The 22615-nt window shown below is 30.3% G+C and overlaps 2 protein-coding genes across 4 annotated transcripts in view; both read left to right on the forward strand.

The window, feature by feature from the left end:
• The window catches only part of LOC107449791 (organic cation transporter protein), a 35542-nt gene extending 25945 nt beyond the window's left edge, over positions 1–9597 (forward strand). For both annotated transcript variants that reach the window (XM_016065449.3, XM_043042902.2), the window contains 3 exons: positions 2627–2808; positions 5739–5878; positions 7690–9597. In XM_016065449.3, coding sequence (XP_015920935.2) covers positions 2627–2808; positions 5739–5878; positions 7690–7756 — 389 coding nt within the window. In that variant the 3' untranslated portion in view covers positions 7757–9597. The remainder of the gene's footprint in view (positions 1–2626; positions 2809–5738; positions 5879–7689) is intronic.
• Positions 7709–22615, forward strand: part of LOC107449792 (organic cation transporter protein) — a 47230-nt gene continuing 32323 nt past the window's right edge. Inside the window, exon 1 of one of the 2 annotated variants that reach the window (XM_071185580.1) lies at positions 7709–7815. In XM_071185580.1, coding sequence (XP_071041681.1) covers positions 7808–7815 — 8 coding nt within the window. In that variant the 5' untranslated portion in view covers positions 7709–7807. Of the gene's footprint in view, positions 7816–16269; positions 16845–22615 lie in introns of those variants that run through there. The other variant, XM_043042904.2, reaches the window with a different exon arrangement.

Raw genomic sequence — 22615 nt, forward strand, 5'->3', positions numbered from 1 at the left:
CTTAGTAAATTAAACAATCACTGATTTCTGAAAGTATTTATGAGCTTTTCACGCACCCACAGAAAAATATATGTCGAAAAAACTTATGGTTAATATGTTAATTAACGAGAATTATACTTTCTTTAACTTTTAATGATCTGGTTCCGAGAAAAACACGTTCAAATCTCAGCTAATAAGAAGTATTTGTGGAATTTTTAATAAACCATATTGTTAGTTATAGAATTTTTAAGTATACCATATTGTTATTGAGGCCAATGATATTTAATTAATTTTTGTAATGGTTCCTTCTGATAAAAAGTTAAACAGTTAAAGAAAAAAGTAAAAGTTAAAGAAAAGGGCACTTTCTCTATTAAAAAACCCCATGAAAAATATATTTTTTAACCCCTTAACAATTGGTTAATTTTCAAGAAAACGTTCATAAAAGCGCCTATTTTTTTCGCTTTTGTATTTGTATTACGTATTTTATTAGCGCAGACATCTAGTTTAAAATAAACTAACAATCTACAATTACCTTAAAAATATCCTGGTATTGCCATCTTGTGTAAAATGTGAAATAAAATGTTTTCCGGGCAAAAGAAATGAATTAATTTTATTCTTATTGGCGCGTTACTACTGATCACTCCAGCCGCCCGTCAATATCACGGGAGCGAGAAATAGAGGGCGAAAATTCACCCCGTCATTTTCACGGAAGCGAGAAGGAAGGGGTTAAAGCCAGCGATGATAAATTTCTGTATTGGTTATTACTATGATGTTGATTGGTATTTTTTAATAAGGGCTAAATATACTAATATTAGTACCAAGATAGCTTTCTGGTAATATGCTTTTACGGCCTGCAAAAAAGGATATGTTCAAGAGAAAATAGCTGATAGTGGAAATGTGTCTGATTATCAAGAGACTACAACAACAGCATTATGCCAAATTATACAGAATATGATTAATCTTTATTTTGAAGGGATGGACTTTGAAAAGCATATTTTGCTATATCTGGTATCATAAGCCACCGGGAAGGGCAACAAATAAAAAAAAATAGAATTACTTTTAGCTTAATTATATGTCTGTATACGTCTTTCAGTTTAGTACATGATTTTGTAGTGTTGACTAGTACTTATATTTTTTTTATCCTTTACCTTTCATTACGAAGAATGGGTATTCAGCTAGTTTGAAAAAATAAACAGTGCGCGGAAGAAAAAAAACGGACCAACCTGAACAGTTTTTGATTTAAATTATCGGATCTTCACTTTCTAGGACTCAATCTCAATGGTTCGAGAGGTTGATCTCAAATATGCTAATTAATTAGTGTATATGATATTTTAAGTTATAAAATAAGGCAAGAAAAAAAAGGAATTTTTTTGAATAAACATAACTTTTTTTCAACGGATTCGGATTTCTGACCCTCAAAATATAGGTAGTAGTCGCAATCTGGGAAATAAGGTCCCCATAAGTTTGGTCAGGAGAGCTATTCAAAGTTTTAGACCCCACAATGTAAATTTTATTTTTTGCGTATTTCACCACATTTCGAGAACTTTTTAAGCGAATTGCACACAATTTTAAAATTTGTTTATATATAGTTAATTCCTTGCAAAAAATAAGATAGTATATATTTATTTATTTATTATTACATTTTATTATATATTATTATTGCATTATATTCTTATATATTATTATTATTATGTTATTTTATAATATTTATATTTATTTATTTTTTATAATTTTGTTTGATAATAGTCGAAACAAATTTGAATTGTAAGGTATATTCTTTTTCATTATTTTAAATTACTTTGATTTTTATGGCCAAATGCAAATTATGAACAAAACAGGTCGAATAGTTTTTGAGAGATCAAATTATAAAAATGCGACTTTTTTAAAAAAATTTTATTTCTTAGGAACTATTCAATTGATTTTGCTCAAATTTTGTTTTTTGCCAAACAAAATTACCTACTTTAAAAAGATGTAAAAATTGTATACCTTACAAATCAAAATTTTTCGAATATTGTTAAGTAAATAATAATAAATAATGTTTACTGAAATATATTTTTTACATGGAGTTATCTTTGTATAATTCAGCGCAAATTTTTTTTTTCAATTCGTTTAAAAAGTTCTCGAGATATGGTGAAATACGCGAAAAGTAAAGGTGACATTAAGAGGTCCAAACTTTGCAGCGCTCTCTTGGCTAAACTATTTGAACCATATTTCCCTGATTGCAGTTACCTCTTACATTTTGGGGATCAGAAATCCAAATCCTTAGGCAAAAAGATATGTTTATCCAAAGAAAATACATTTTGTTTCTGATTTAGTAACTTTAACCATCGTCTGCTTTAAGTAATTAGCATATTTGAGGTCACTTCCTCGAATCATGGAGATTTAGTTCCAGATCCTGAAGATCCGATCATTAAATCAAAAGTTGTTCAACGTAGTCCATTTTTTTTGCACACTGTACATAGTATTATTGTATTATTTAGGCAGGTTCCCTGATTTATTTTATAAAATTTAAGAAAAATTTTAGCTTAGCCATTCTTTCCTTTATATACCTAACTATCAAATTTCAGAATAGGCTGGTGACCTTTTTTAAGTTAACTATCTCAGAAACTGCTTACATATAGGATTCGTTTAATTTTTATTCTTTCAGATCCTTGGTGGTTAAATGTTATTGTCTCAATGGTGGGAAAATTCTGTATCACCTGTGCTTTTGGAGTTTTATACATTTATACAGCAGAAATCTTCCCAACAGTTGTCAGAAATGTGGGCATGGGTTCTGCTTCTCTTTGTGCAAGGATTGGCTCCATTGTTGCTCCATTTGTTAGAGAATTGGTGAGCACATTTCTTTTAAAAATTATGAATTGTATAGTCTGGTGTCAGAAAAGGGTGATTCAAATTTCATGTTTTCAAAAAACTGTAAGAAATTGTTTGATAATGAGACAGCAAACTATGTACTAGTTGAGTTAGAAGCAGAGATGATTATAACCTTAAAACAAAAAAAGTGTTTACAATGGTGCAGATTGAATTGATAAACTTTATACATGAACTGTAATGAACACTCAAAGTATATTTTAGAATCCTTGTAAAAAATGGATTAAAAAACGAGGCTAATTGAATGTCGCAAAAAATAAGGAAAACAAAATATTTTTCAAATTCTGACCATTCACAATTGAGGACAATAAGTACAAAGACGGGATTGAAATCATCTTAAATCGATTTATTTAAATAACTTAACCAAAGGTGAATGCAATCTAGTTTTAGTAGACAAATAAATTAGTTTTTTATAATTTAAATACCTCTTTCATTCTTCCCATCTTCAATAAGAATTGGTCAAAATTTTGAAACGTTTGTCTTTAATTTTATTTTTTTCCAGCAAAATATTAGTTTGTGTTCGCTAATACACAGATTGTTTTGTCTTCATTTTCTACAAAGAAGCTAAAATGGTAGATTAAGTTTTGTCTCAGTGGAACACTCTCCCCGCCATAACCAACTCTTAGAATGACGCATCTTACAAGCAATCCTATAAGCTGATTGTTCCATAAAAACTCAAAACTTTAAAAATTAATTAATTCTTTTTTTACAGCAAATTCTTTATTTTAAAATACATTTTTCGTTATTAAATTATATTTTTCAGTGTGTTCATGTATGTGTTCCAACTATTTCCAGCTCATTTTACTGCTCATTTTAGTTCAAAGTTCACCGCCTTTTTATGAGAATGCATTTGTAGAAACTAATATAAGGCATCGGTTCGCAATATTTTTCTGTTATCCAAATAAGGAAACACGAAAATATTTCAAAACACAAATATTAACAAAGCAAATAAGTAAAGTAAAATGTATTCAGTATATTTGAGTGTGGGTTTTGTTTGGAGAGCTCTTCTTAACGAGCTTTAAAAAATATCTAGAACATCTTGTTGCTATCAGAATACACTAAAAACGATGCCATCAATGATTTATTTTTAAATTATTATAATTTATTTTCGAGTTGAAAGTTAAATTATCAAAATATTTATTCTAGAAAAAACTAAGCATCTCAAACGAACAAACCTCTTCTCGTCTTTTAAAGCTAACTAATTTTTATGATATAAAATTAAATGCAGACTTAAACGAAAAACATAATTGTATATTTATTTAAAATAATTCTATCATTCATAAAGGTTAAATTTGTTTTTGCACATAATTATATCACTTGAGAACATTTTTATTGACGCATTGATTCTAAATTTTATTCACCGATCTAGTTTTCACGACGCCAACATAAGTGGAATTTCCGCCAAAAAAAAAAAAAAAAAAAAAAAAAAAAAAAAAAAAAAAAAAAAAAAAAAAANAAAAAAAAAAAAAAACACTTATTAAAATTAAAATCGTTTCCGAAAAATCATGTGACTTCGACAACATTTTAAGTCAATGGAGGTAACCCCTAAGAACGACCAACCTCTATTAACGACCACTTTACTGTGGAACAGTGAGTGGTTGTTTTCAGTCATCGACTTAATAATGGCAATCATTTAATAAGGGAATATTCTGTGTTATTTAAAGGGGACTTTTTAAAAATGTATGTTGGTTAGCTACCTCGAAGGAAAGTCCAGTATCAATCAAAAAAATCAAAGAATTAATTTCCATTTAATTTTAAATATTCAATCAAAGAATAGCAACAGTAAATCAAACTATAAAACTTTTTTCGAAGAGAATTGAAAAAATGTCACCCAAATAGTGAATTATTTCACAAAATTTAGCAAGAACGCGACAAAATGTCCCTTTGTTTTATAACCTACGTTCAACAGCAGATTCAGTTTTCGATTTATGACTATCAATGTTCAACTCCGTAGCACTGGAATAAACTAGTTTCCTTGGAGGACTTATTGAAGAGCTAACCCGCATTTGCGTTACATGAAGAGGAAAATCTCGAAAACCTCCTATAGTTATCCCGACGGTAAATGAATTCTTACCCATGAACCGTCTTCTTTTTCCACTGAGGATGTTTTTCGTAAGTGCAGAGATCAATGCGGGCCAGGAGCATGTTTCTTATTCACCAGCCATAGTATCAAGGATCAAATATCTAAATCCAACTAAACAAAATTCATGTTTATTTAGAAAAACTACGTTTTTGAGCTGATTTCGTAACACAAAATATCATCTGCACTAGTTAATTAGTTTATTTAAGATTAGGCCCTCGAACCATAAAGAATGAATCTTAGGCCGGGATAGCCTGGTCAGTAGTGCACTGGGCCCATGTCCGAGAATTCGAACCCCGCCGGCCGAAGACTCCTGACTGATGCACGGTTACTGATGCACATCAAAATTCTGTTAAGTTGCAAAGTCCTCCATATTCCCATAACAGACCAAACCTCTGGGGGTACTGGATTGGAGATCGATCGTTCTCTGATTCAGGTCAAAATTACGATCTGTGGATGAATGAATGGATGTATGAATGGGTCCGCCTTATAAACAGGTGTGACGNAATAGGAGCCTATGTGTCTTCAAAGAAGATATTGCAATCGGATTTACTGTATAGCACGTGCGCCGAAATGATGCGCAGCAATTTCTACTTTCCCCACCTTTGAAATAAATGGAATGATCCAGTCTCAATCAGAGTCAATGTGGGAATCAAGGGCTAGTGAACCAACCAACCATTCTTAGTCGATCTTATCTAATCATTAGATCAAATGGTATTGAGATTTTAATCACTTTTACTGTTATATCATCAAAAATGGTCAAAATTTTGTCAATATCAATGGCTATTTATATAGTACGCATATTTAACAGGGACATGCCACGCATGCTGTTGTGCCACAAATTATATATGGAGTACTGGCAGGTATTGCTGGTCTCTTAGTCTTGTTGCTACCGGAAACAAATAATTGTCGCGTACCAGATACTTTGGAAGAAGCAGCAAAATTTACCAGGTAAAATATTCTTAATATTCTTAATCTTTTGCACTGTAAGAAAATCAGAGTTGATTCATTAGTCTCGTAAGATTTATGTTAAGTTTTAATATTTGCTTGTATTAACTAATAGCGCAAAATTGAAAATAGCATTATTGGAAAAAGAAACATAAAATAAATGACTGATTTTCTCATGCTAGTATCGCTATGATATAACTATAGATATCTATCGCAAGTATATAAAAAGTTATAAATCGATTTCACCGCATTCGTTTTCAACATACTAAAATCACATTCTTAATTTTTATGTTAAAAATTTAAAAATTTTTTATCTTTAGGCTTAGGTTTTCGTTAAAAATGTAACAGCAAAGTAAAGGCTTAATGATCTTATTAAAATGGGTGAATTGACGATTTTACTTTAGAAATCTTTCGTTGGGCTATGTTAAAAAGAAATCAGCAATTCAAAACTCCTTGTAACAACTTTGTATAAATCAGCTTTTTCTTTTAAGTGCTATTATTAATCGAAAAGAAAAGATGAAAGCTGAGATTGACTATCATTTGTTCGCTTCTGCAATCAGAAAAAATAATATTAATCAAATTCCTAAAACATATTTTGATCCGCTTTATTTAAAATACTGAATGAATTAAAATTATTCTATTAACTTTGATTGTCCTAAGAAAAAAAATATACCCAGTTCTGTAAACAGACAATTAAATAAATTTTTGTGAAAGTTGGTATTAAATGAAATTTATTAAAAATTTAGTTGTGTAATGGAATGGAATGTGATTAGTATTTCTGATACAACTTATTACTGACATCTTGTATTACCTTATGCGAAAATAGGCTTGTACTTTCCTTTGTACATCATATCTCATACTAACTAATAAAATTTCTCTTAATGTAAATAAAAAAATTATAATGGTTTTTTTTTGCATAGTATATGCTATAGATTGATTGTTATTAAGATTTTTCAGTGTATCTAGGAGGTTGAACTTTTTATAACGACGGGGTAAAACAAGAATAATATTGCAACGCTGATTAAATATTCTACGCTCAACCAACACAAATGCTGCGTCTATAATCTTCAATTTGTATAAAATATTTTTAAAAAATTATATGATAGTAAAGCTGAAATATATCTTGCACAAAAATGCTTTATTTTGGGGTCCTTTTACCTGAATCTATCTAAATTTTGCAGTTACTTTTCAAGATTTAAATTCTGAAAACTATTAGGACGTTAAACTGTTGCACCATATTATTTAAAATAATTGTCAAAATGTTAATTTTGCTACTATAACTTTATTAATAGAAATAGCATATGGATAAATAATTAGTAAAATTTCATATCTGAAATATTTCGTTAAATACAACCAAAATATGACCAAATATTTGAGAAATAAATTGAAAAAAAGAAAATAAATAAAAGCGTATGGTTCACTAAGTTTTGCTTCAGAGAATTTAAAAATTTGTAACTAAGTTCCTTAACAAATGGTGCTGCTGGCTGTCAATCCATAAAACTATGTTTTTTACTACATGCCAGATCATTCCAGTTAAAATATTTGCTCAAACTTCTGATAATTTTGTTTCCAGATTATGCCACATTTTTGCTACAAATGCTAGTTTTTTGAAAACATTGTTTTGTATCTTTTTCATAAGTTATTAGCGCCATATTTTATGGAACTTTTTAACCATTTGGTAGAAAAAGCAGTCACTTGTTTTCTAAGCAAAACTAAGTGATAGCGATTTATTTTATGGACTCGCTGTACATTTAAAATTTAACGTGCTTTTTTTAAATTTGTACATAATATTTATTTCATTTAAAATATTACAGGAAAAGGAGTTGTGTGAGAGAGACTAATCACCTACCCATGCAAGAGTTGGTGAGTGAAAAGACTTAAGTTGGTTTACATGCAAACTAGCATGTTCAAGTGCATTATAGAACACGTATCATGAAAAGGTTGAATCTCATCATTTGCTTAAACAAAAAGCATTAAATGTGCTTTAAATATTTATTTGTTTGCATAATGTAAATTATTTTTGCATGAGTTGAACTGAGTTTAGCATACCATTTTAGTTTTTAAAGCACACTTTTTATTTGTTACTTTAGAGATTTTTCAATGGTCATATTTCGTTACTTAATTGTTATTACTTAATTTAATATTTATTGATGAAGTACAAAATGCTAGCATAGCATAAAATGCTTGAAAAACCTATTATAAATAAATGATATTGTTAAGAATATTTTTTTAATAAAACAACCATTTATTTCTAATAAAAATTAGCAAAAAGCGAAAGGATTCGTGAAACCTTGTTTAAATTTTTAACTCATCACTAGTTACTAACATACGACTTTTAATTAAAATTGAAAGGTGTAAAATGAGAAATTCGCATCACTCTAAATATTTGCATGATTCAAAACATTAAAATCAATGTAATGAAATAAATACAACACGAAAATTTACATTAAAATAAATGGAAATTCAATTAAAATAAATGGCATTCGCGTACAAATCATAAAAATTATTAGCATCATTTAAAAATTTGTGACAGTAATCTATTCATTTATTTGTAAATAAGTTTACTCATTTATCTACTTAAAATGATGTAAAAATTGAACAAAACAACTTGTACAGTTTATTCTTCATTTATTGACAAATGATCAATTAATATGGAAGCCAAAAATTTGTATTGCCAAAGATTTTTATTCATTCATTTACAAATGATGAATATGAAGCAAAGAATTTAACGTTCTGCCAATTTTAGACAATTGAACTTGCAAAATAAATTTAAAGAAGGGAATAAGTTTACAATCGCTTATAAAATTTTTTAAAGTAAAGCATGTAAAGAATAAAGTTTATTGATGTTGGAGGTAAACTATACAAAAAAGTACCGTATAGGAAAACAAACAATGTCATAGAAGCGTTTAGCTACTCTCCATTTGCTAACAAATGATAAATTAAAATCAGAATCTTATAAATTACATGAAAAGTAATTCCATTGAAAAGATACGAATACAATTTCGAAATCAATTTTACGAAAAAAATACTAACTGTGTATTATTTATTTATTTACAATTAATAAAGGTTTAATAACATTGGAGAATCATTAACTTAAAAATGATAAAAGCGGAGCAATGTTATCATTTTTAATATCACAACATAATCAATTTGAAATAAAGAAATCAGAGTAATACTAGAGGATCATTTACTTAAAAATGATAAAAATGAAGAGTTATTAGAAGATCATTTACTTAAAATGAAATAGCACTATCATTTGTTATGTACTATTATCTATAGTGATAAAAATAAAATAAATTTAGGGTATCATTTACCTTAAAAATGAACACAATGAAATAATATTAGAAGATCATTTACTTAAAATGAAATAACACTGTCATTTGTTATGTACTATTATCTATAGTGATAAAAATAAAATAAATTTAGGGTATCATTTACCTTAAAAATGAACACAATGAAATAATATTAGAAGATCATTTAGTCCAATATGAAGGAAATTAAGACATATTTGGGGATAATTTATTTGAAACTATGAAAATGAGGCAATATTGCAATTCGCTTCTATTTGCCGTCAGAAAAAACGTCACAGAAAAATACGGATACGTATTTCTCTAATAAGTGGTCTTGAAGTGTAACTTAATGAAATAATACTGTTTAATATAACAATAACGATCTGTTCAGTGCAGCAGAAGAAACGGACCACCCTGAATAACTTTTAATCTGATGATCGCATCTTCACATTCTAGGAATCAGTCTTAATGGGTGACGAAATCAGACACAAAAATGTATTTTTTTCTGAACAAACATATTTTTTTCCAGATAGATTCGAATTTCTGACCGCAATCTGGGAAATATGGTCCCCATAGTTTGATCAGTAGGGATATCCTAAGTTTGGATCCTTTAATGATAAATTTATTTTTTGCGAATTTTGCCATAATTTAAGAATTTTTTAAGCAAATTGAAAAAATTTCTGCACACAATTGTTAAATTTGTTTATCTACAGGTAATTCCATGCAAAAAATTTATGTTAGTAAATATTTATTATTTTATTTAAAAATAGTCAAAAAATTTTGAATTGTAAGGAATGCAATTTATTACATTATTTTAAAGCATGTAAATTTNTTTAGGGTATCATTTACCTTAAAAATGAACACAATGAAATAATATTAGAAGATCATTTAGTTCAATATGAAGGAAATGAAGACATATTTGGGGATAATTTATTTGAAACTATAAAAATGAGGCAATATTGCAATTTGCTTCTATTTACCGTCAGAAAAAACGTAACAGAAAAATACGGATCCATGTTCCCTGACAAGTGGTCTTGAAGTGTAACTGAATGAAATAATACTGTTTAGTATAGCAATAACAATCTGTACAGTGCTTCAGAAAAAAACGGAGCACCCTGAATAACTTTTAATCTGATGATCGCATCTTCACATTTTAGGAATTAGTCTTAATGGGTGGCCTCAAATATACTAATTCATTGGTTCAGACAATATTTTAAGTTACGAAATCAGGCACAAAAATGTATTTTTTTCTGAATAAACATACTTTTTTTCCGATAGATTCGGATTTCTGACCGCAATCTGGGAAATATGGTCCTCATAGTTTGATCAGTAGGGATATCCTAAGTTTGGATCCTTTAATGATAAATTTATTTTTTTGCGAATTTTGCCATAATTCAAGAATTTTTTAAGCAAATTGAAAAAATGTCTGCACACAATTGTTAAATTTGCTTATCTACAGGTAATCCCATGCAAAAGATTCATGTTAGTAAATATTTATTATTTTATTTAAAAATAGTGCAAAAATTTTGAATTGTAAGGTATGCAATTTTTTACATTATTTTAAAGCATGCAAATTTACATGGTAAGATAAAATGTGAGCGAAATCGGTCGAATAGTTCCCGAGAAACTGATTTTTAAAGCAGACGTATAGTTAAAATTCGAGTTTTCAGGAACTATTCAACCATTTTTGCTCAAATTTTTAATTTTGCTATGTAAAATTACATACTTTAAAATTATATAAAAAAAATTGCTTATCTTACGTTTGAAAACTGTTTGGAATATAATTAAATAAAATAATAATTATTTGCTAAAATTTATTTTCGGTATGGAATTATCGTTGGGTAAACGAATTTTAAAATCGCTTGCAAAATTTTTACAAATCGTTTAAAAGTTCTCGATATATGGTGAAGTAAAATTAACATTAAGGGGTTCAAACGTTTGATCACTCTCCTTACCAAACTATGGTGACCATTTTTCCCAGATACCTATATTTTGGGAGACAAAAATCGGATTTCGTTAAAAAACAAAAATTTGTATATCCAGAGAAAGTACTTTTTTGTGTCCGATTTCGCAACTTAAAATATCGTCTTTACTAATTAATTAGCATATTTGAGGTCACTCTTTCGAACTATTAAAGTTGCGTCCTAATAAGTGAAGATCCGATCATTAGATCAAAAGTTATTCAGGGTGGGTTTCTTCTTCGCACTGTACCCATTGTTTTATACTGTTTAATTTTAAGTTAAAACTTAAAGTAAAATCTTATAATTTTTATTATATAACCTTATAATTTTTATTATATTATGAATAAATTATTCGAAGACATTAGTTTAATAAAGTAATTTAGATTTTATTTTATTTTCCTTTTTTTTTTATTTGCCCGATACAGTTGTTTTAGCCCTCTTTTCCTGGATAACTATTCATAGTAAAAGTCGCAGACGGGAAAGAATTATATTTTAACAAATTCGATACGCGATACGGTGCTGTATCTAATTATCTTTACTTTAAATAACATTCTAACTAAGTGCTGCCATCTAGTGTGGCAGAAACTAGACGTCCAAATTAACACGGCCAACGGTATCTCACCCATTGTGGTGGTCCTGAAAGAGTGGATACCACTTCTGGAGAACGCATTAGGTCTGCTCATGTGTGCGCACTTGTGCAGCTCATTGGAAATAAATATTAAAAAAAAAACATTCTAACTTGTGTGGTTGGAGAAACTTGGCTCAACTATAGCACGCCATTTTGTTTATAAACGATCAGCTGGGGCTGATATTATAGGTCATATGTGTGGGTATTCTCTTCTTGAAGTGCGGGTACCCAATTGGAATTGTATTATTGCAGTGGCAGTTACTCAACAATATTTTTATAACTTTTTATTGATTTTGTGCTGATGACGACCAAAAATATATGGAAATTCATGCGGGTAAACTAGATCCAATCATGTGATTTTCCAGCCAATAAAATTCTATTGACTACGATAGAGAACTGCGCCACCATCATAATATTTTTATCTATAGTAAGATATTTCTGCTAACATTAATCGACCATTTTTCCATATTTATTTCATAATAAAAGAGGAGAGAATTAACTGCATAAAAAAAGTCAGCTTAACTTTCAAGTGATACTTTTTTTGTGAGCTATAATTTTTTTCCCATTCTGTTATTAATACTACTTATTTTTAAAGCGGATATTTGTGTTTTGTAACTAATAATATGTTATATGATTGATGATTTTTGTATTGTGTTATTTTAGTAAGTACTGTTTGTTTTCTTTGTATATTTAAAATATGCTTTGAATATTTTACTTTTAATATCAACTCTTTTTATAAAGAAAAATTAACAAGACACTTACGATGGTTGATGATTTTTGTAATTTGTTATAAGTCTTGTTTTTTTAAAATACTTTTTATATTTAAAATATAGACTTGAACATTATACTTTTAATATTAGCACTTTTTAAAAAAAAATTAATTTTAATATAAGCATAATATTTATAATTGAATGTTTGTGTTGAACTAGAAAATTGAAAGATATTTCTATTCGATATTTTTACATAGTTATAAAATGCTTTTATAACATTTAATAGATTATAATATTTTTCATTAGTTTTGCAATAAATCAGCAATGTTTAAAATAAATAAGTTTGTGATATTTTGTTTATTGAATTTTCTTTCTCCTAACTATTACTATTTTTAAATTTTATAATATTGACATATTTGTAAGCATTTAAAAATTATAACTTTACACTTTTGAAATATTAACTGAAACGAAGTTGGGGACGGATCTGGTCCGGCCTCGAAATCTAGTGCAAAAGCACAACGACCGGGCATTTATCTTTATGTAAACCAGGTGGAAAGCCTTACTTTTCGACAATGTCCAGGAAAAATAATTACAGTGCTTAAAAGAATTTCTTCTTTGAAAGAAGGGACACATATAGTTCATTTTTAAAGGGCTGCGACGCTGAGTCAGTTAATAATGTATGAAACTCAAAATTGCTTAAAACATTGAAAGTATCTTAGTTTAATTATAACTATCGAGCTAGATCTACATTAAGGGGTGATTGTCGATAATATTTGATTCATCCTTAATAATAATCCGAAAACATACTAGCGCATGCGTGTACTACAATACCACAATTTAAATCTAAGGAAATTTGGTGGTTGTAATTATCTATCCTCCGTAACACACTCCCCAACCACCCAACCATGTGTGGACTTTTTCGTCTTCTAAACCACGTTCACATTACGTTAAGGTAAATACCAAATGAAACAATAAAATATTGTACAGTCCGACTAGACACCAAGCATTTGTCAAATGTAATCGAACCCAAATCCAATCATTGCTAGAATAAAACTAAACCCTACTCACAGCCTTGTTTAGACTAAGAAAACAATTTTGTTAATTTGTTGACAGCCAAGATCGCGTGCCTGAGTTAACTACAATATAGAAAAGGCTGGTAGCCCACAGGTTAAAGATAAACTATATGGTTCGATTATATCGGGAATAGTTTTCGGAGTATGATTCCATTAGAAATTTTCTACTGGAAACTTGAATAATTATTTTTCAGCCAAAAACTTGAAAAGTATTTTTCAGATCCTCCTGTGTCACAAGGTCAGTATTTTCTTCTCGCCAAATAATCGTAAATTAACCAGTTTATCTCTCGTGATCGTGAAGTTATGGAGTTTAATGTCCACTCACCTGTATTTATTTATTTCCTTGTTATATCTTATCTTTCAATTTTACAAAGGGGATTATATCAGTTCTCTGTATCGTGCTCACAGGTACGTACGCGAATTTATTCATAAATCAAGGGACCTTTCATTATGTAGCCTAGGGGCAAAGATTAGGACTTTGATAGAAGAGATCACAGGATGGTGCCTCTAAATCTCTCAAGTATCTTAGCATGTACAGCGGACATGGTGTATATATATATATATATATATATTACCCTATTATAGTGCAACTACCAATGATCAACTCCGTATCCTTGCAATTTTGAAACTAATTCAGAAGCTAAGGGTTAAAGCATTGGAAGAAATTTGCTTGCTCGTGAGATTTTTTGATGGACCCGAATTTGCTTTGCATGGAGAGGAAAACCACGGATACCACCCACGGTTATACCCTGACGGCAAGAGAACTCTAACCCAAGATCCGTCTACCACTCCTGATATTTTACATCAGCACAGTGGTCGATGCGAACCCGGTGCGAAATTCGTATCAACCAGCCATCGCTGGGATTCGTACCAAGGTCACCTCATCAGGAGGCAAACGCTCTATCCTTTGGGCCACCACGGTTCTTTATTGAAATGTTTGTCATAAAACTTAGGAACAAGTCTTAAGTCAAATTAAGATTCAGTTAAGATAAAATACAATGTTATAACCTGAAATTAACTAGCTACATTCTCTTCAGAGCAGAGCACCAAGCCACAACCACCATTGTTTATAAAAAATAAAAATAAAAATCAATTAAAACTTGCAGAGGTTGGTCTTTTATGATGTCGGTAAATAGTCCTTTAGTTTATATCTCTGATCGGTAGTTAATTCTATTCTTGCCTTTTAAAAATAAATAAAGGAATTGCTGATCGAAACCGTCCTTTTTGTGATATCGGTATCTGATGTTCCCCTATATTCATGTTGTTTGACTTTCAAAGTTTTATTCTTTATTCATTCATGCATAAAAATAATAGCTTGTTCGCCATTAAAAAAAAAGAAAAAGGCACAAGTTTTCTCTTTAAATTGAAAGACAATTGATAAATATTACAAAAAAAAAACAGTCCACTACCTCCGCATTTCATAGCATGTTAACGGAAGAAGTAGTCTGAGAAGTTAACTGCCCAACAAACTTGGCGAGGTCTAACAAATAGGCTTTGAATTAAGTATGTAACACTCGCAAAATAGAAATAAAAATAAGGCTTTCAGAGCACGTAAAATTTTGTAAACGTTAAAGACAATAATAAGTAATGAAATATTATTTTTAAACCATAAATTAAAAGCAAGAAATTAAAATAATTGCATAATTTCTTATTAATATCAGTTATGACATTCAAAGCGATTTATTTATTGCTACAGACATATATATATAGAGGCCTGTAGGCTTACAAGCCATTGTCAATATATACTGTCACAGGCAGTATATGAGTTAGAAAGATCTCAAAGATACATACATTGTGTTACAGTGGAATTTGAACCAGCTACTCCATGCTGTCAAAATCACGTGGAACGGATTTGAAACCTGCCTAAATTTAAAATTGTTTATTTACTTGTTGGTACTGCATATAGTTGCAGGCTTGTGTACTCTATTAAGGCTTATAAACCCTTGTCAAGTAGAAGGACAGGCAGTATATGAGTTAGAAAGATCTCAAATATATATACATTGTGTTACAGTGGAATTTTCACCCGCTACTCCATGCTGTCAAAATCGCGTGGAACGGATTTGAAACCTGCCTAAATTTAAAATTGTTTATTTACTTGTTGGTACTGCATATAGTTGCAGGCTTGCGTACTCTATTAAGGCTTATAAACCCTTGTCAAGTAGAAGGACAGGCAGTATATGAGTTAGAAAGATCTCAAAGATACATACATTGTGTTACAGTGGAATTTGAACCCGCTACTCCATGCTGTCAAAATCGCGTGGAACGGATTTGAAACCTGCCTAAATTTAAAATTGTTTATTTACTTGTTGGTACTGCATATAGTTGCAGGCTTGTGTACTCTATTAAGGCTTATAAACCCTTGTCAAGTAGAAGGACAGATGGCACAATACTGAGAAGGTCATCACAAGTTTGTTTGTTTGTAGTTCATTTATGTCAAACTAGAGCTGCACAATGGGCTATTGGCGACGGTCTGGGAAACATCCCTGAGGATGATCCGAAGACATGCCATCACAATTTTAATCCTCTGCAGAGGGGATGGCACCCCCGCTTCGATAGCCCAACGACCTGCGCGCGAAGTCGAGCACTTTACGGTAGCACAGTTTAACGAGGACCAATACCGCACACCCTCGGTCCCTACGCAGACTGATCCAAGTGGGTCACCCACCCGTACACTGACCGCAGCCAGTGATGCTTGACTTCGGTGATCTGCTGGAAACCGTGTCTTAATGATCAGTCCACTGCGGGAAGTATCTTTTTCGTGCTGTTCTTATGTGAATTGTGCTATCTGTTTTTCTATTTGACAAAGGCTTATGAGTCGTATTTATGTATTCGAGCACTCAAGCTTGCATGTATGTGTGCCAATAAATAAATAAATAAATAATTTACGTGGTGCATTTCGATGTTTGAAATTTTAAACCAACAGATCTGTAAGTTTGAAGTTACTGTCAGAATAATTGCTGTTCACAAGTGAAATAGTCTTTTGCGAAACATTTTTTGACGCTCCAACCTTTCATTTATTAAATTATGGCCGATAATTTATAAGTTTTTCAAAGTAAATAAAGTTTAAAATGCTTAAGATATTGAAAAATCCATAGGTCACCTGTTCTCCGAGGAAAAAGAAACCCATCAAGTTTATTAGAAAAGAAAAATCTAAAACAGTTTGCTGCATCATAAATCCATCAAATTCTATTCAACATTAATTGATGCATCCTTGTTCGACCGCATGTCGTTTAAAAAGTAGCAATCGTTGTCTGTTACAACATTCAAAGAAATGAACGTGTCATAAATGATTGCTTGCAGTGTTTTGGTATGTAGCAAAAATTTTATTTTATTTTTAATGCTTGATTTATACTGAATACTGATGGTATATCTACGTTTTCCTTTTCTTTTTCGAAAAATGAGGTTACTAATATTTTCACATTTACGATAAAATAAAGTTCAAAAAATGCCTATTCCCTTTTTTTTTTGTCTTGTGATAATTTTGATATTTCTTAGCTCTTAGACAAATCAGCATTCGTGTTATTAGATAGTTAGATGAAAATACATGTTATTGAAGTACCAAATTGGATTATAATTTAATTTTAAAATGTATGTTAACTACCTAGGTTTTCCAAAAAGAAAAAAAACATACGAACATTTTTATAACCTAAATTAATACTTTCAACTTTAAAAATGACTATTTTATATACTTTCTACTCGATGTAAAGAAATATTTTTTTTTTACTTTTTATTAAACCAAATGAATGAATTTTGATAATTACATTTAATTTCTCCCAGTTGAATAAAAATGTATATTATTTATTAAAATTTGGTTTACATACTAAACAAAATTGCTACTATTCAAGTCTGAAACTTTTGCAAAAATAAAAATTTTGTCAGCTTTTATTTCTTCTTCTTCTTATTAGATTTCTACTCGTATTTCTGACGCATATTTCCCAAACTGAGCAACAGTAATACGCATGTAAATAAAAAAAATGATAAAAATAACAATAGTAAAAAATATGTAATAAAAATAATAGTAAATAATGAAAATAATAATTTATCAATGTTTGTGTTATTTTTAATAATTCTAAAATGTGACAATTCTTACAATTAGTCGTAAACAATACTTGAGTTTTAGATTAAAAATCATTTAAATATTTTAAAACAAAAAAATTCACTACACTGTGAATTATGTTTATGAAAGTATACAATCGCATGTCTCTAAGTGGTTGATTTCTGTTAAAATTTTCTAAAAACAAGAATTTATAATTTTACTTTTAGTTTATTTCGAAATTTGAAGCTGAAATTATTTTTTTACGTAAGAACAACAACAACAACAAAAAACTATTAATTCAAAATAAATCTTAACAGTACATGGACAAGATTTTTAGACATGATTAGACATATTATATATTTTTAGACATATTTAGACGGGAAAAAAAAATTTTGAGCATCCTATGGCAAAAATATAGCGATAAACTTGTAACTTAAATCAACTATAGTTTGTCTAAAATAAGAACTCCTTCAGACATTCGTCTGAGCCTGTGGCGGTGACCATGGTAACGAGGTATGATTATTTCAAGCAGGGGTGCGGGGTCACTGTTTTGAAGTGGTTTCGGCTCGAGTCAGCGAGAGAAAGGGAATCTCTTCGGTCTATTGTGGTAGTCCTAGAGTGAAGCTACCCTCCCTATAATGCGCCATTATTGTTTCCATAGCACCAGACTGCTTCAGACTTCGTGACGGGAGGAGTTCTTAGCTTAGACAAACTATACTCTGGTTATTATATGCAATAACCTCACAAAATTTCGTAAACCTAGTTGTAACAACCGGTGTATTGAATCTTTGTGTAAATGAAGACGGTAAATACTGGCCAAACTGGTTTGTGATAGTCAATGAGTCACTGATGATAAAAGTAGTTGTAAAAAGTAATACATTGATGAAAAAAATTGATGTTGAGTGGAAGAATCTAGCTATTATTGGTCTGCATAGAATTTGCGAGAAGAACCTGAAACATTTCGTTGACTTCTCCTATCTTGAGTAGCTGTTCAAAACAGATCCGATCTCTGCTCCGATAATAAGATAGTGGAAGAAAGATTTCTTGTTATGATAAGGTAGTGGAAGAAGGCTTTCTTGTTATGATAAGGTAGTGGAAGAAGGCTTTCTTGTTATGATAAGGTAGTGGAAGAAGGCTTTCTTGTTATGATAAGGCAGTGGAAGAAGGCTTTCTTGTTATGATAAGGCAGTGGAAGAAGGCTTTCTTGTTATGATAAGGCAGTGGAAGAAGGCTTTCTTGTTATGATAAGGCANCGGGGGTACGCGTTCTTATGCGAAATATCTTGCAACATATGAAAATTTCAAAAATTTTTATTTAAAAGCAAAACTAGCCATGAAAATTTACGATTACGTATTTTTCTATTGGCTATTTTTGGCAGAGTTAACAGTTAATAATTCATGGTGTCAACAGCCAGTTGTGATTTTTAACTTTTTTGCATTTTTTATAGTAAAAAATACATTCATTTTTTTATTAGGGGTACACAGCGTTACGAAAAATTTAGAAAGGGTACACAAAATTCATAAGTTTGGGAAACACTGTGATAAGGCATTGGCTGAACTTACTCCTCACACCTATAAAGGTTAACAGAGTGAGTTCTAGACCAGTTGCAACTTGAAGTCTCTGCCCACTTGGAAGGATTTAATATCCTCATAACCGGAGCTAAGACTCATAGAGATCTTTGTAAACTGAAATAACTACTCAAGCAAAAAGTCGATGAAATGTTTTAAACTTTTTTTCTCTAGCTTAAGGATGTTCCTGGACAAACTCGGCAACGTAAATGCTGAATTTATAAACGTCCTTTATCTAATTCTTCAACACGGACAGGGCGTCCATAGAGTGGCGAAAATCATGGTTTTTATTAACACTTTATCAAAAACATGTTAATTTAGGAAATAAATAAATCGTAACTGTTAAAATTAAAATGATAGTAATAAAACTTCATGGTTATTTATTGTTGCAGTAAACGTGTTTAAGGTTCGAATACTAGTTCGTTCTACACAATACTTTACTCATTCTAAAAAGTGCAAATTATGTAAATTAGAAAAAAGAGACTTGGAACACTGAACTTAATACGGCGGAGAAGCAAGTAAAAAGTTTAAGAATGCCAACTTTAATGCTTAAGCCACACCCGAAGCTCAACATGATAAAAACTTAACAATTAGGAATCACGCAATACATGAACGGCTCGTCATTAAGTAACGTTGTTTCCAAATCGTAAATAGATATTCTGATAAACAAGTTATCACGATTAAAAATTTAAAAGCAAACTTGTGGTGTTACTATAAGCGACCAATGTTTTTTGCAATGTACGTATTTTGTATTTTTCAACATATTTTGTAATGTTTCAATGTATTTCACATTACTGCTTCAAATTGCTTAAATACATAATATTTCTTTAAAAATACATCAAAATTCAGTGTTACTTAACGTAAAGATATTTCGATTATGGCTACAAACTTCAACATTTCAATGTTTTCGACAGAATATCTAGGCAATGTTGCAACCTGTATCAAGCCACCCGTTCTAATGTTGTTCAGCTTTAATTTAACAAAATCAGAAGAAGCAATTTAGTTTGATAAGTAACTATTTTAACTTTTACTTGCATCCCGGAAATCTTTCACGTTTTATTTAGATTAATAGCTTACAAATAAAAAGTAGGCAATATTAGAGCATACTTTTAGGGAAGTAGAAAACAAATCAATATACTTGTAATATTTTTTCCTTTTGGATGAGTTGACCTTTAATAAGAAGCATATAGTTAACTATTTTATTCCGCGGAAAATGCCAATAAGTTTAATTGAAAGTTGTATTCAGTCAATATTGCATGAAATGTAGTCAATATAGTAACACTTTAATAAAAGAGATCATTAAATGAACGACACAAAAATTTAAATAAAATAAAATAAAATGAAATAAAAATTGTATTGAAAAGGATTTTTCTAAAAATTATGATATTTCGTTTACAAAGCTTAAAATCGAAACTATCTAATAAATTTTATATAGATTTATTTGAATTAAAGGCAGGAAAAACCATATTTTCCGGCTGACAAAAAACTTTTTTTAGAACTTTAAAGACCAAGATTTATACATTCATTGTTTATTTTTCCATATAAACATTCTACGGCATAGTATTAAACACCAACCTTGAGTATGTATCGTTAAATTTTTTTTTACTTACGTTTAGTGTACCCGGCTCTTGTTTCATTAAAATGTATTTTATTTTGTAACCGTCGTTGAGCAGCCGACTAAATTTTCGGGTTTACGACTACTAATGTTTAACTCCGAAGCCCTGTAATTCTGAACCCAATCCAGAAGACAAGGGAAATCCTGGATCGAGTATTGGGAGAAATTTGCCTTCGTGGAGCACTTTTTGATGAAACTAACTAGCATTTATGTTACATGGAGAGGAAGACCACGGGAACCTCACACGGTAAGCCTGACGGCAAGGGGACTCTAATCCATGATCCGTCTACCACTGAGGATATTTCACGTCAGCACTGTGGTCGGTGCAAGACGGATGCGGAATTCGTATCGACTGGTATTCGAATCCGGTTCGCCGCATTGGAAGACGAACGCTCATTAAACAGTATAACAAATATGATCTCCTTAGTTTGGTCAGGAGTGTGATCCAAAGTTTGGACCACTTAATGTTAATTTTACTGTTTGCGTATTTCGTCATATCTCGAAAACTTGTTAAGCGAAACGAAAAAGTTTTGAACTATATTATAAAGTTCGTTTATCCAAAAATAATTCCATAAAAAAAGTAAATTTCAGTAAATATTTATTATTTTATTAAATAGTAGTCCAAACAATTTTGAATTGTAAGGAATGCAATTTTTTACATTATTTTAAAACATGTAATTTTACATCGCAAAATAAAAAAATTGAGTTTGTGTAAACCCAAGTTTGTCTGCGATTTCAATGCAGTCAGGCGGAGATTATTAATGTAAAAATTCAGATTAGCTTACACACAAGTAGCAAAATTTGCAGGCATAAGGTTGTTAAAAATTATACCTAAAAACTTTATATTGTTTATGTTTAAGTTAAAATAAATATAAAAATTCAAGTTAAAATACAAAATCCTGATGCAGTCAAAGCAGAAAAAAAATCTTAACTTTTTTTCTTGCAGAAATCTCGATTCAGCTTTTCAATTTTAATTCGAAATAAATTTAGATTTGTTTTAAACAAGCCTTAGCAATATAAAATAAGTATAAAAATTTGTGCTGAAATAATAAATTCTGATACAGTGAAGTCTATAATCAAATAGCAGAAAGAAATCGTAGCTTTTTGTCTCGCAAAGCTCTCTCAGTTCAGCTTTTTAATTTTTATTAGAGACGAATTCAGATTTGTTTTATTAAAGAGTCTCAGCAATTTCTCTCCATTTATTTGCTTGCATTTTAAAAATTTAAAAAAATACTTAGATGAAATAGTGGTGGATAAAATTAAGTAAATTTTGAATAAATTTTCTGCAATTCCATAAAAAAGTGTAAATTTTATAGTTCTGTATCATGTCATACGCTGTCAGCCAGCTGTTTTTCGTGGCCTATGTGAAAGGTCAGTGTCAGCAAGCGGGGGCTGACGCAGCCTAAATGTAATTTCAGTGTCAGCCACCGGTGGTTGACGCCGCCTAAATGTAATTTCAGTGTCAGCCACCGGTGGTTGACGCCACCTAAATGTAATTTCAGTGTCAGCCACCGGTGGTAGACGCCGCATAAATGGAAAGTCCAGTGTCAGCCACCGATGGCTGACGCGCCGCTCAACGTGTTAAACAGGGCACAAAATAAGAATGGAACGCCTTAAATAATTTTTGATCCCTAATGATCTGATTTTTACGTCCTAGGATTCAATCTTAATGGTTCGAGAGCCTGACCTTAAATATGACAATTAATTAGTGCAGATGCTATTTTAAGTTACGAAATCAGACACTAAAACATATTTTCTTAGCATAAACATAAATTGTTTTTGGCGGATTCAGATTCCTTACCCTCAAATATCGTTTAAAGTTAATTTTACTTTTTGCGCATTTCGCCATATCTGTAGAA

The sequence above is a fragment of the Parasteatoda tepidariorum genome, chromosome 9, assembly GCF_043381705.1.
Source record: "Parasteatoda tepidariorum isolate YZ-2023 chromosome 9, CAS_Ptep_4.0, whole genome shotgun sequence".
Lineage (NCBI taxonomy): Eukaryota > Metazoa > Arthropoda > Arachnida > Araneae > Theridiidae > Parasteatoda > Parasteatoda tepidariorum.